This window comes from Portunus trituberculatus, chromosome 2 (genome assembly GCF_017591435.1).
Source record: "Portunus trituberculatus isolate SZX2019 chromosome 2, ASM1759143v1, whole genome shotgun sequence".
NCBI classification, from domain to species: Eukaryota; Metazoa; Arthropoda; class Malacostraca; order Decapoda; family Portunidae; genus Portunus; species Portunus trituberculatus.
The window spans coordinates 963,854-979,388 of NC_059256.1; the positions used below are offsets into that span (position 1 = coordinate 963,854).

Here is a 15,535-nt window from a genome sequence, read left to right on the forward strand (position 1 = left end):
GGATCTCAGGACCCACAACTGCATCATTAAAACACTTTCCAGGCCAGGCACAGAAAAATATCACATGTAGCCGTCAGTATGTCTCAAGTCACCAACACAGAGCACTTGGATATGTTGTCTTGAAATATTCTCTCTCTCTCTCTCTCTCTCTCTCTCTCTCTCTCTCTCTCTCTCTCTCTCTCTCTCTCTCTCTCTCTCTCTCTCTCAAAAGTTTTTCATCAACAAATGAGTACAATCTTCACGTCAAACACCAAATTTAATCATGCAATGCAAACTCATTTCCCGAAGCACAAAATTACAAACACATTTTCCCAAGCACTGCAATGCAGACTCATTAGCTCAAGCACCACAATGCAAACACACTTCCCTGATCGTCATTATATGGAAACCCATTTGCCCAAGCACCATAACACAAACACTTTTTCTCAAGCACCTCAATGCAAAGGTCATATCAAGTAAAACTGAATCATCACGCAGTATAGGCAGTCCCTACCTTAGCACATTAAGGCTCCTTGTCTTTATAAGTCTATGGCTATTAACAGGAACTCAAATTCACTGAAACACCTTCAAAAGATTGACTGATATTTTAAATTTAATTACAGGAAATACAAGTTAAGGACTGCCAGTTTAAATACCAAACAAAAAATAAGTAAAAGTTGAACAAAGCTCATTCTTACCGATCATGTCAGGTTCTCCCAGCTCTGAGACTTTGTTCACCTTTATGGGCTGCATGGGGGGAGTGGGGGCTTGTGTTTTTACCGAACTCAAATGCCGGCATTCACTGCAGCTCTCAACCTGAAGATTTATAACTACTTAACAAAAATCACTAACACTAATGACAGAAAAAATTATCAAATATTAAGAGGTTAATAAAATTGTTGCCTTTGTTAATTAATTATGAGTGAAGCAAACTTTTCATATGGAAAAAGTTGTTTAACTTTACCATAACTGTAATGCCATACAAACGTTTGTATCTCCAGAACTATGAGGCGGATCATAACAAAATTACCACCAAATGATGGTGCAACTCTTCAAATTTTATATGAAATAGCTTTCATCTCTTCTACTGGATGAAGTGTCAATGGGTAACTCACAAAAACTAGAAGGGTATTGAAAAGGAGAATTTATCAACATACTCGTATATCAACATATATCAGCTTCACAAACCCTCGGTGGTGCCTTGGCGGGGCTATTCCACATTTTCTTTTGGAAAAACAAGCTTGGAAATAGTACCTAACTTACTTCAGAAAAAAAAGCAAAAACACAAATTGGAAATTGACCAGAAAAACACACAACACAACACGGCAAGGCCATTGTTCAACTGACCAGATCCAATCTGGGGTTGATGTCTTTGTTTTTGTTTATTTTTCATGGCCACACACACTTGCTGATGACAACCACTGTTAGAGATGGTGAGTTAATCCACGTCTAAGAGATATAACTTGCAAGACAGCAGGTGCTTTTTTATCAATGTTCAGTCTTCTAACCTTTGAATTAACTTCCAAGACAGCAGGTGGTTTTATTAAAGTGTTCCTTCCCCTAAGTGGTAAGAGTGAAGTTGGGGCATGCACTATGCAGTACTTGGCCGCACCCACTCATCTCCTGACATGTCAGCCTTTGAGCCTGAGGTGGATAAAGTCCACCATTCCGGGATGCAGTGTCCACTTTGGAATCCAGGTTACCAGAGTTTACCTACCTAGGAAATGGGTCACAAATCCCAGAATTACACCTGGTACCAATCACTGTTGGATGGACAGAGCCACAGGGTTTAAGGTAGAATTGCTCAAGAAATTTCTGGCCCGACCAGGGATCAAACTCATGATCTCTCAGATGTGAGATGAGCGTGCTAACCACTGCACCACAGGACCACCTCTCCTAACCTTTATCTGAATAGAGTTAAGTTCCAAAGCAGCAGGTGGTTTTATATGTCAGTGTTCCTTATAGCCTTAGCCTAAAGAGCCATTTCCTACAAGGCAGCAAGAGCCATTACAAGTACTATAACTCCAGGTCAGAGTGGACCAAGGGCCAATGATGGATAAGAGGTTGTTCCACACTATTGGAAAAATGCATATCTCCTCAACTACATAAGCAGTTTATTGTCCTGACCACAAAAGAGTGCATATTTCTGTCTTACAAATAGTGATATCCTGTGTGTGCTGACAGAAACCATCTGAAAGTTTCATGGAGTACAATACTAACATAGTGCTTGACATCCTCTAACATACTCCTCCAGTAATACAGTTTTGCAACTCTGCTGTACGTTGTCTTCACACCATTATGTCTTGAAGTGGCACTACTGTGGTGAAACTGTAGGACATCAGCAAGCGCTTCCCTGGTACGCACCACTTGCCGCCTTTTGCCGTCAGCCGATCCAATGTAGTACAGAATCTTGCCTGCAAGTAGAAAGACACCAAAAAATGACAAAATCTAACCACAACTAATATTTATAAGCAGAGTTGGAGCAGAGCTTAATCAGGTAATGACTCTGGCTATCTGTCACTCCATTTTATAAAACAATAGGAAGAGATATTGATCAATGCCTATTGGATCATGTCAGTAAATGAGTCTGTGTATACTTAGTTATGGGAAGGGGATTTCAGTGTGGTGGGGCAGATTCCATTTATTTCAAATATTCTTCAGATACCGTTTGATTAACGGTGTCTTGATTGATTGTTCTTTTTTAACAATGGAAGGGCAGAGCATGTGAGACGGTCATGGAGTAGCTGTGGTATGGGAGTTAGTGTGAACTCTATACAGTGTGTAGAGGGTACATAGTCAGTGATGTCATCACAGATGTTCAGGATTGGGGAACTGGAGGGGAGTACAGAACGTTACATGCTCAACTTGTACAAGTAAAGAACAACAACAGCAAGGAAAAAAAGAAAGGAAATCTGTCCGTGGATGGCGGGGAACTGGAAGAGGCGGAACAAATCTGCTATCTGGAGGTGGGAGAGGAAACAGCAGCAAAGATAAGAGCGGCCAAAGAGGAAAAAAAATGACAAGTATGTCTGTTCCCCTGAAAAGTAGAGCAAGGGTGTATGAGGCCTGCATAAGGTCTGTTTTACTGTATGGGTGTTGAGTGAAAAGCTGTTAAGAGTTCTGACAGCACGTGACCACAAAACCTTGTTCTATATGGCTGGTGTCAGAGTCAAGGTGGCTGCAAAGTGAGGCAACAGAGAGACCTACACGCGAAAAATGAAACAGGAGAACAATGTACAAGACTCACGTGATGCATCCCACTGGAAGTTTGATGCTTTTCTACGGATGAATCTTCTCTCTGGTTTTGTCTCACCGTTGATAAAATATCCGCTTTGTAAGACAGAGATTAGTTTCTCATAGATGGTGTTGTCCAACTCAAACTTCTTGCTGCATCTGGTTTCATATTCCTCCACACACAAGTCAGACCTGTAAGAGAATTATGAAATCATTGTAACTTACCCTAGTAAGTGTGCAATGATCAGGGTTCCTCTTAGGCTTTGCTGTCCACCTATGCATGGTCATGCGTGACTTACAGAGCACTGGTAGCAAGGCTCAGATTTCATCCAGAGTTGGGGATGTCAAACTGATGTGTGGAAGCACATTACCAGAAAAACATCCATTCACAAAGCATAACACTAAATTTAGGTTGAGACAGAGATGACAAGAACAAATGACAACGAAACCATAGACACAAATGTGTGAAACGACAATATACTAACATGAGCTATATAACAAACAGAACCCCAAAAACAAAGGGACATGAAGTGAAATGGGATGGGCAGCACGCATCACCACACATAGTTGGACACCACTGCCTAAGAGGAACCCCGATCATCGCACACTTACCACACTAAGTTATGATGATCTCATAATTCCTCATCGGCTGCGCTATCCAACAGTGTGACGTCATGCATGACTGTTCGTGGCCTCATCCCCAACATAACAAAAAGGTTGAAACACCAAATGTGCATACATACATACATGTCTATGCAAGAAACAATAAACAACTAGAGATCAAAAATAGATCACTACATACTCTCAGCCCATGATTTCAGAGTGTTCTGTCCAAGGCAACCCACAGCTAATATGGTCTTGTTGTAATGTTTAACAAAAATAGATTCACATATCCAACCAACTGCTTGTTTAAACCTTACCCACACCATTCCTGTTCTAAATGCTGTAGAGGTGGATGCAGACACAACTGAATAGGCATTAAACCAAGCCTTACTTATACCAGACTCTCTCACTACATTCTTGACCCATCTAGTAATTGTGGCCTGTGATGCTAGCCCAAAAGGTTTCCTGGTTGTTAACAACAGTTTATTTTGATCTGGTATTATTCTCAGCTTCTTTGTCAACTGTAAATATGTTCTTAAGGCATCAACAATACAAAGGTTAACATTCAAAGGAAGACCACTAAAACTTATTTGTTGCAAATGATGTTTGACATTAAAGGTTTAAAGTGGATCACCAATTCTAAAAATAATCTCATTCTGGGTAAGCAAAATATTCCTGATGTTTGAAGCCTTTGCCAAGACAAAAGCATGAATCAAACTGTCAAAAGTCTTTAGTAGCAAATCAGGATCCCATGTAAATCCATCCCTAGGCAGTTTTGACCATTGTTTCACACAACATAAACACCAACTCCATCAGGCAGCCACTGTGAGCGGCCACACGTCTGAACCCTGGAAGTGTCTGCCGTGTTCTGAGTCTTGCTACCAGCGCAGCCAATAAGGAATTACTAACACATTGCATTGTTTCAAGCAAAAAGTGGAGTTTGTAGCAATGTTTCATTCCTCTTCAGTGAGTGGATCAGGTACCAACCTGATCCACTCCCAGGATATAATAAGCCACACTAGCCAAACCTCTTGGCACATTCAGCCTGAAGCTGTTCCCTGAAGAGGAATGAAACGTTGTTACAAACTCCACTGGAGAGTTTATTGGGGCTCTTACTGTTAATAACAATCATTTAATTACACAAATAGAAAAGACAGAGAAAACACTTAATAATGCTGAGGTTGCTCATGCCTTTAACATCATCTGTAAAACAGAATATATATATATATATATATATATATACATATACATATATATATATATATATATATATATATATATATATATAGAGAGAGAGAGAGAGAGAGAGAGAGAGAGAGAGAGAGAGAGAGAGAGAGAGATATATATATATATATATATATATATATATATATATATTTATTTTTTTTTTTTTTTTTTTTTTTTTTTTTTTTACGCCGGTTCCCTTATTATATTAGGGCTAGGACGGTGCCTCCTGACAGAGGAGTCAGGAGGACTTTAGTTTTGGCATTTGGGAACTGTTACCCCAAATGGATGCCCTTCCTAACCTCAGACCGGGATCAGGATTCGAACCCGTGCACTTGAGAACCCTGAGACCCACAAAGCCGGGTCCCACTGCACCACGGAGGCCCATATATACATATATATATATATATATATATATATATATATATATATATATATATATATATATATATATATATATATATATATATATATATATATATATACATATATAGTCTCATGAGACACTACAAGTGGTAAGACGCACCCTATAATTAGCTAAGCAATTTTTGGGAAAAAAAGTTTTGAGGGTTTTACAATCTACAACTCCTCCATTCTTGGAAGGAATATTGTCTGCTGAATAACAGGGAAGGCAAGGGAAGTTGCGACGTCTGCTAGGATACCGTTAGTTGGCATGTTTGTGTGTAGATGGCGTTGGTGAGTCATCAAAACAACCAATTCACTTCATAACAATTCGTATTGTAAATATCTTGTTACCTTCGTCAGAAAAAGTGCAGTATCAAAATAGAGATCTTCGTATACTGTACCTTCATTAAAAAAAGTGTAGTATCAAAGTAAATGATAATTGTAGGATTACATTGTATGTTTGTTGAGTGTGAGTGTTTCTATATCATTCCTGAGGCGTTGGAGGCTTGTCAGACACCCTTATCAACTTGACCTTCCAGTGTTAAGACGCAGGGTGATTTTGGGGGCATTTTTCAGGAAAAAAAAGTTCATCTTATGAGACGGGAAATAAGGTATATATATATATATATATATATATATATATATATATATATATATATATATATATATATATATATATATATATATATATATATATATATATATATGTTCTCCCTTAATGCATGGGAAAAGGACTGAGAAAATGTGCCCATAGATCAATATCGCACTAATCGAGTAATAGAACTCTATAATAAAAATAAGATTGGGACCAGGACCCATCAAGACTGACCCCCGAGACCACCCCATGACTGGCCTCAAATCAATCATTCCTGAAATATAAAACATTATTATTCCACATTCATCAAAGCTCTTACTTACATACTGTGGCTGGACAGTGAGCCTGAGATATGAGATGTTGTGCCAAGCAGGGCACCGTCCTCGACTCTGTCCTGGTCTGTGGAGCAAGGAAGAAAAGGGGCCATGATGGAGCTCACTGAAACAGATGAGAGAGAGAGAGAGAGAGAGAGAGAGAGAGAGAGAGAGAGAGAGAGAGAGAGAGAGAGAGAGAGAGAGAGAGAGAGAGAGGAATGAATGGGGCAGTGTGTCATCCAGGAAGCCTCCACATACTCTGGACCTTGGCCTTGGGGTGGGACATTGAAAGTCTTGGTAAGGGGGAAGAAGGTCAGTGCCATAGAGGAACAAAACACAAACATTGCACTCAAACAAATATCAAACACAGACCAGGTTAGTATTTGTTTTACTGAAGTGTAAGCATATCTCCATTAAAGCCTGTCTTATGAAATGCTTGCATTCACCCACACCTGCATTCCACTAACCCTCATCACTTTTGGAGAAGTATTCTTTGCTTAAAAATCACACACATTTTCCAGTAAACAACAAGCAAAGATAGAGCAGTGCGGCAGCAGCCATTCCTCCCGCTGATCGAATCCGAGGCACTTGGTGAGCACCGTGTGCCACCCAGAACAGTGACCTGCCTCACGGGTGCCAGAGAGTGCAGGTGCAGGCCAGCAAACAGTGCTTCTCAGTGACAACACCCAGCATGACCAATGACACACCACTGCTCCATAAGCAGGCCAGTGTCCCTCAGTAAGGTTCTTTTATTGCAAAAACTACTGCATTTGACAAAATATAGGATGTACCTTTTTCTCAAAATTTTGCCTTAAAAATTGTCATGTCTAAAATTGTCCTGTGTCTAATATGCTAAGTTGAGACTTCCAATAAGCTTATCATCTGCCTGATGGTCACTAACCTAGCTCACCATTAGTACCTCTACCTACCTTAACTACATGCATCATTAATGTATTGCATGCATTTTTATTATTATTAATATTAAGTTTAACAAAAATGAAAGCAATCTAATCTGTGAGGACGTGATGCATGTTTACAAATATGAGCCGATAAGTCAGAACCGTGACTCAGTGCCACCTGAAAGTGATGAATGACAACAAGTTCATGATCATAAAGTTGATAGTAAAACAAAACAAGAAAATAGACAAAAATTGCAAGAGAAAATAAGGAAAAAAATAAATGAACCAGCCACAACAAAAGAGATAACAACATAATGGGTGCCATGCAAAGACAATCCCCGACAGTTAACAATTAACACCCTGACGGGCCTCGCCGTTATGGCCACAGGAGGAAAATGATCAAGCTACACAATCTCCTACAACCTACAAGTGGTAGATTATTCTAAGGAGCATGGCAATAGAGCAGCAGCAAGGCCCTCTAGGCCGCCACCTACAGAAAAAATTGTACGTGTGTGGCACGTATAAAGAGCACAAGGAAAGGTAAACGTAACATTCATTGCCCAGCCTCACATTGGCCACAACTTGAGGATGACATTGGTTGGTTGCAAGGTTGGGTTTTGTTTAGTATCCTTCGTGGGCCGCGGTGTAACGGATACAGCCGTAAGTGTAGCATTGGCAATGATACTCAGTGTAAACAATCCAACATCTGGGTTACCACATCCACCCGCCATCAACGCTATCAAAGCATTTTCAGAGTTTTTTATGTGATTCTGTTGATTTCAGATCTCTTTTGCAATTCACATTACTTCATGTAATCCTCCCCCACCCAAAATCCACAATTTCCTAGACCCCCTGAGATTATTGAGAATGAGAAGCAAGCACAAAATTGAATTTAAAAAACAATCATAACTTGAAAAATATTAGTCTGTGACAGAAATGACATACCATCAAACTGACCATGTTTTCTGCTTATATAATGTGTTGCTACATTGCCTTCAACAGTATAACCTTAAATACACTATAAACTTTTTCTTTTCCTGAAACTGACCTGCTGAAATGTGGATGTGTCTTATAAGCCTGTGCGTCCTACAAGACATCAGATACAGTGAGTGAGCTTTGACTGCCTGGGTTAGGTTAGGCCAGGGCAGGTTTGGTTAGGTTAGGTTAGGTCAGTTAGTGGTTGTGTTACCTTAGTAAAGTTAGGTTCATTCCACTGAGATTAGTTGGTTGTCAGTAAGGTTAGCTTCATCCATTTAGCTCACTCAATAAGGTTAGGTTAGTTTGGTTATGTCACTTAGGTCAGTACAGATATGCCAGTAAGGTCACCTTAGTTCAGCTAGGACAGGAAAGTCACTCAAGCTGATATGTCAATGTCAGCTTAGTTCAGTCTTGTCAGTAAGATCAGCTTAGTTTAGTGTTGTCAGTAAAATCAGCTTAGTTTAGTGTTGTCAGTAAGATTAGCTTAGTTCAGTGTTGTCAGTAAGATTAGCTTAGTTCAGTGTTGTCAGTAAGATCAGCTTAGTTCAGTGTTATCAGTAAGATAAACTTAGTTCAGTGTTGTCAGTAAGATCAGCTTAGTTCAGTGTTGTCAGTAAGATCAGCTTAGTTCAGTGTTGTCAGTCAGATCAGCTTAGTTCAGTGTTGTCAGTAAGATCAGCTTAGTTCAGTGTTGTCAGTAAGATCAGCTTAGTTCAGTGTTGTCAGTAAGGTCAGTTTAAGCTGGTTAAGGCAAGCATCAAAATTGCATTTTTGGGGATTTTTTTTTTTTTTTCACTTCTGAAAATTTCTTGCTTGCCTGGTGCTTGAGACCAAATATTATTGTTCTATGATGTTCACTTGCAAAAACTAAATGTCATTTCTCCCAGGAAGCCTTTTTTAAATGTCCTGCACTCTTTCATCATTGCCTGAGTCACAAGGAAAAAAATGATGTATCACTCAATGTTTGGTTCAACATAAGAGATTTTATATGAATATTTTTTTCTCTTGATAAATTTCACACTCTGGCGTCCTTACCATCAGCAAAGACAGGAACTGTGATGCATTCCTTCGTTGCGAGCCAGTGTTTGCTGAGGCGTGGAGGGGAAAGGGTCGTCACGTTTGTGACTGTACTTTTCAGTAATAGCATCCTTACAGGCAGGAATTGACGAGATTTACAACCAGAAACTTCAATAAGAAGCAATAAAGCAGCCAAGACGAGAACCAACCACAGCTGTCACTGATAGCTGTGATAAGATACATATGAGATACGTGTCATCATAACTACACATGGGCCATGCAGGCCCTGCCTTGCCCCGGCAACGTGCTGTCTAACCCAGCCACCACCACACTGGCTTGTCTAGTTTCACACATGTTGTAAGCTGCCAAAGCACTCGTTTCAAGACTAGCTTTACCATCACAACTAGCCTCTTATCATTATACAACTCAGAAATAAGCTTGATAACAACACTATTACAAGATATTATTTGGACACAGAGGTATGAAGTTGAACCAGAGAAGTACAAAATAACTTCACAGTGTTCCTGTCTCACGTCAACACACTAGTGAAGACTCAGAGATGTCCAGACCAGTCGTAATGTAGCAAATCGCCATGATTTTGCTGATGGTGCCTTTCGACACTGACTTATGAGTGAATATTATCTAGAAAAGCAGGGAGGTGATGTATTATCATCCTATCAAGCTCCAGGAAGTCACCATTGTATACACAATCATGTGTGAAAATTTCATGTCAATCAGATGAATAAAATAGTAAAACAACGACAAAGTGAAAAAAAATTTTAGGAGCAAATATCTCTTTACACTTCAAACATTTTCTCTAAATCAGTATAAACTCTGGTCAACTTTTGTTTGGAATCATTTCAAATGCCATTTTTGTTGGGAATAGATTTTGATAATGTCAATAGAAAATGAGATAAAAGAACATTTTTAAAAATCTAGAAAAAAATCTAAAATTTTCCTTTGAAAAAAGATAAAAGAAAAAAACATTTTCCAGCAAAAGTTGCATGCTTGTGCAAAGTTTCTGTTATTTTCTTTAAAGCAATTAAGTGAAAAATGAATTAAGAGAAAATAAAAGACAAAAGAAATGTGAGGTTTGTATCCCTAACGCCATTCACCCAAGCTTGATGAAATTTATACAGTGACCTCCATGTGCACCCAAACAACAACTTACCACTCTTACCATAAGCAAAATGTGACTCGTGTTAAGTTAATTTGCCGCGCTCCTAAAGTCAGAAACGTCAGTTTAGTTTGGGTCAGAAAGATCAGTTTTGTTTAGTTTGGTTGAGTCAGTAAGGTCAGTTTACTTTGGTTGGTCAGTTCAGTTAACTCAGTAAGGTCAGTCCAGTTCAGTTGGGTATGTACAGGGGGGTTAGATGAGTTAGGTCAGGAAGGTCAGTTTGGTTGCAAGGTCAGTGAGCTAAGTATTTTTAACCCCACACATATGCCTCACATATTTTTCACACTCGCTGTTTTTTTGGGGCCGGCTTACAATCTTTCTCAGACGTCACATGATCTAGATATTTAACGGATTGCTGACCAAATGTGCACTTAATGAACCGTGCCATCCTCAGACCACAGCGGTCTCCTGCAGGGAACAGTCCCTCCAAAGCCTAGCTACTGGACCATATCTCAGGGACACTTGTGGTCAGGGTTGAACCCTATTGCTCAGGAGCTTTACAAGTGCACAAGAGCTGCAGTTAAGGTCTCACCGTGACTGTGTCTGCGGATGTGAATGGCCGCAGCCATTCACATCTCTCTTGGCCTGACACAGCTCCCCACCAAGGGATCCTCTACAAGCTGGCCAGCATGGGGATCTCAGTACCCACAACTGCATCATTAAAACACTTCCCAGGCCAGGCACAGAAAAATATCACATGTAGCCGTCAGTATGTCTCAAGTCACCAACACAGAGCACTTGGATATGTTGCCTTGAAAGATTTTTTTCTCTGTATTCACCTAGTTGTATTCACCTAGTTGTAATTTTACAGGGCCTGGGTATCATACTCGTGTGGCCCCGTCTCCATATCTACACACATCCAACTTTCCTTTAAAACTATGCACACTCCTTGCTGACACCACCTCCTCACTCAAGCCATTCCACACCTCCACACATCTTTGTGGGAAACTATATTTTTTCACATCCTTCAAGCATATTCCCTTGGCTATCTTTTTACTATGCGATCTTGTAGTTCTACTTAAGTTTTCCTCTCTCAACATCATTTGCTCATTATCCACTTCATCCAGTCCATTCAACAGTTTATAAACCTGTATTAAATCTCCTCTTTCTCTTCTTTGTTCCAAGGTAGGCAAATTCATTTCTTTTAATCTCTCCTCATAGGTCATTTCTGCCAATTCCGGAACCATTTTTGTTGCCATTCTCTGCAATCTCTCCAACTTCCTTATATGCTTCTTTTTATAAGGGGACCAAACCACTCCAGCATATTCCAATCTTGGTCTAATTACCATACTAATTAATTTCTTCATCATATCTTTATCCATATAATGGAAGGCTAATCCAATATTTTTATCAAATTATACGTTTCTCCAAACATCTTATCAATATGAGCCTCAAACTGCCCATGGTCTTGTATTATCACTCCCAAATCCTTTTCCTTTTCCACCTTTTTCAACACTACTTCTTCACCCATCTTATATGACCCTCTTGGCCGTCTTCCACTCTTTCCCATCTCCATCACATGACTTTTGCTCAGATTAAATTCCATTTGCCACCTCTTGCTCCACTCCCAAATCTTATCCAGGTCTGCCTGTAAAATTTCACAATCTTCTTCACTCTTCACACACCTACACAACTTCGCATCATCCGCAAACAAATTAATATAACTGTTTACTCCTCTGGCATGTCATTTATATATACCAGGAAAAGTATTGGTGCCAGCACTGAGCCTTGTGGGACTCCACTCTCCACCACCAACCAGTCCGACTTTGCATCCCTTATTACCGTTCTCATCTCCTCCATCTCAAGTAGTTTTCCATCCACTTTAACACTTTTCCTTTCAGTCCTCCATAAATCTCTACTTTCCATAACAGTCTCGTGAGGTACCTTGTCAAAAGCTTTCTTTAAATCCAAATATACACAGTCCATCCATCCTCTCTCTCTCTGTATTTTGTCAACCACTCTTGAATAAAAGCTCAGTAGATTTGTTACACATGACCTCCCTTTCCTGAAGCCAAATTGATGATCCGATAATAACTTATGATCCTCCAGGAACCGTATCCAATATTTCTTTATCACCCTCTCACAAATCTTACCGACCACACTTGTTAGAGACACAGGTCTATAGTTAAGAGGCTCTTCCTTACTGCCTCCCTTATAAATGGGCACCACTTCAGCTCTCTTCCACTCTACTGGTACTTCCCGTTTCTAATGAGCACCTTATAATATCATATAATGGATCAATCAATTCTTCTCTACACTCCTTCAATAATTTTCCTGAAACTTCATCTGGTCCCATCGCTTTATCATCTTTAAGTTCCTCCAACATTTTATATAACTCCTTTTTAGGTATCTTAATGTCCTCCATGTGCACATTTCCTCGTACATTCTGTGGCTTTACAAACATTGTTTCTTTAGTAAATACTTGCTGAAACCTATTATTTAGCAATTCCGCTATATTCTTAGGGTCATCTACTATCCCTTGCTCTCCTTTTAATCTTTCAATGGACTCTCTCTTTTTAAGTTTACCATTTATGAACCTGTATGTATTTACCTAATTGTATTTACCTAATTGTAACATACGGGAAAAGAGCTACGCTCGTGTTGTCCCGTCTCCATATCTATTAATGTCCAGCTTTTTCTTAAAATCATGAATATTCCTTGCGTTGACCACTTCCACGTCTAAACTATTCCATGCTTCCACCCTTCTATGGGGGAAGCTATATTTTTTCACATCTCTCCTATAAGTGGCCATTTTTAGTTTTTTCCCATGCCCTCTCGACATTCTTTCATTCCACATACACAGATCTTCCCTATCCATTTTTTCCATGCCAATCATCACTCTGTATATTGCTATCAGGTCTCCCCTTTCTCTTCTGTTTTCCAGGGTCGGAAGTTGCATTCTTTTCAGTCTGTCTTCATAAGTCAAATCTCTTAAGTCAGGCACCATTTTGTTGCAGCCCTCTGTACTTTCTCTAGTTTCCTTATGTGTTTCTTTAAGTTCGAGCCCACTGTATTGTTGCATATTCAAGCCTCGGTCTTATCATTGCAGTAATTATTTTCTTCATCATTTCTTCATCTAAATATACGAACGCCACTCTTATGTTCCTCAATAAGTTCAATACTTCTCCAATTATTTTGTTTATATGTCTCTCTGGCGATAGGTCATTGGTAATTGTCACCCCAAGGTCTTTTTCTTCATGACTGGTTTTATGTCTTCATTTCCTATCTTGTACATACTCCTGATTCTTCTTTCACTCTTGCCAAACTCTATTTTCTTGCATTTTGTCGTGTTGAACTCCATTTGCCATGTACAGCTCCATTTCCATATTCTGTCCAAGTCTTCCTGGAGTAGTTCGCAATCTTTGTCACATCTCACTTTTCTTAACAATTTTGCATCGTCTGCAAATAGGCTCACATAACTGGACACCCCATCCACCATGTCATTTATGTAGACCGCGAACATTACTGGTGCCAACACTGATCCCTGTGGAACTCCACTCTCCACCAAGCCCCATTCTGATGGTCTGTCCTTAATTATTGTTCTCATTTCTCTTCCTACCAAAAGTCTTCCATCCATTTTAGTAAACTGCCATGCACTCCTCCTACCATTTCAAGTTTCCAGATCAGTCTCCGTGTGGTACCTTATCAAAGGCCTTTTTAAATCCAGATATATTCCATCAGCCCAACCATCTCTTTCCTGTATTACATCTATCACCCTCGAATAGTAACATATCAGGTTTGTCGTGCATGAACGCCCTTTTCTAAAACCAAATTGACACTCACAAAGTATGTCATTTTTCTCCAAGAAGTCTGTCCATCTATTCTTCACCACCCTCTCACACATCTTAGCTACCACACTTGTAAGTGACACTGGTCTATAGTTCAATGGGTCTCTCTTGTTACCTGATTTATAGATTGGGACAATGTTAGCTCTTTTCCAGTCTTGGGGCACTACACCTTCCCTTAATGAGGCATCAATTACTTCACAAACTTTTTCTGCCAGTTGCTCCTGCATTCTCTTAAAATCCATCCTGATACCCCATCAGGTCCCACAGCTTTTCTCACTTCTAAACTCCCCATCATATTCTTGATCTCCTCCACAGTTACTTGAAACTCCTTCATAATCCCTTTCTGTTCCATTACCAGTGGTTTGTCAAAAGCAGTCTCCTTTGTGAATACCTTCCGAAAGCATCCATTCATAGCCTCTGCCATTTCCTGGGATCTTCACTGCATACTCCATTTACTTCTAAACTTTCAATACTTTCTCTATTTTTGATGTTGTTGTTCACATGTCTGTAAAAAGCCTTGGTTGGTCTTTACATTTATCAATTATATCCTTTTCTTGTTTCTTTCTTTCTTCTCTTCTAATCAACACATATTCATTTCTTGCTCTTTTGTAACTTTCCCACTGCTTAATCCGTCTTTTCCTTCTCCACCTCTTCCATGCATCCTCTTTTCTTGTTCTAGCCTTTTCACATCTATCGTTAAACCAGTCCTGCTTTCCAACTTCTCTATGTTGTCTTATTGGTACAAATTTTTTCTCACCTTCTTTGTATATTTTTATAAATTCCTTCCACTTTTCATTTGCTCCTTAGCACTCTTGAATTTCATCCAATTTGTCTCTTGAAAGAATTTCTTTAGGTTTCCAAAATCTGTCTTGGCATAATTCCATCTTCCCACTTTATATTCTTCATTTCTTCTAGATTTCTCTTCATCTATCACCTTGAACTCCAAAACTGCATGATCACTCTTTGCTAAAGGGCACTCCACCCTCATCTCCTCAATGACCATTGGCTCTGTACTAAAGACCAAGTCCAGTCTTGACGATGCTCCCTCTCCTCCAAACCTAGTATCTTCTTTGACCCACTGAGTTAACACATTTTCCATTGCCAGTGTCAATAGTGTATTTCCCATGTTGTCTCTGATCCTTCCATTGACCAGTCCTCCCAACACACCTCTTTACAATTAAAATCTCCCATCATTATAGTTCGTTCACAGCCACCCAACATTTCTTCCAGACATGTTCCTGTATCACTTATCATTTCTTCATATTCCTGTACTGACCATGCATTTGTCTTAGGTGGTACGTACACCACTATGTAGTGCCTCT

General features: G+C 39.6%; 1 protein-coding gene across 7 annotated transcripts in view; it reads right to left on the reverse strand.

The window, feature by feature from the left end:
• LOC123507220 (zinc finger protein 567-like) overlaps positions 1-15,535 on the reverse strand; it is a 67,258-nt gene that overhangs the window by 22,930 nt on the left and 28,793 nt on the right. For 3 of the 7 annotated variants that reach the window (XM_045259960.1, XM_045259932.1, XM_045259941.1), the window contains 4 exons: positions 6,364-6,478; positions 3,227-3,405; positions 2,200-2,393; positions 678-795 (listed from right to left, as the gene is read on the reverse strand). In XM_045259960.1, coding sequence (XP_045115895.1) covers positions 678-795; positions 2,200-2,393; positions 3,227-3,405; positions 6,364-6,478 — 606 coding nt within the window. Of the gene's footprint in view, positions 1-677; positions 796-2,199; positions 2,394-3,226; positions 3,406-6,363; positions 6,479-6,821; positions 7,532-15,535 lie in introns of those variants that run through there. The other 4 variants (XM_045259978.1, XM_045259969.1, XM_045259985.1 and 1 more) reach the window with 3 other exon arrangements.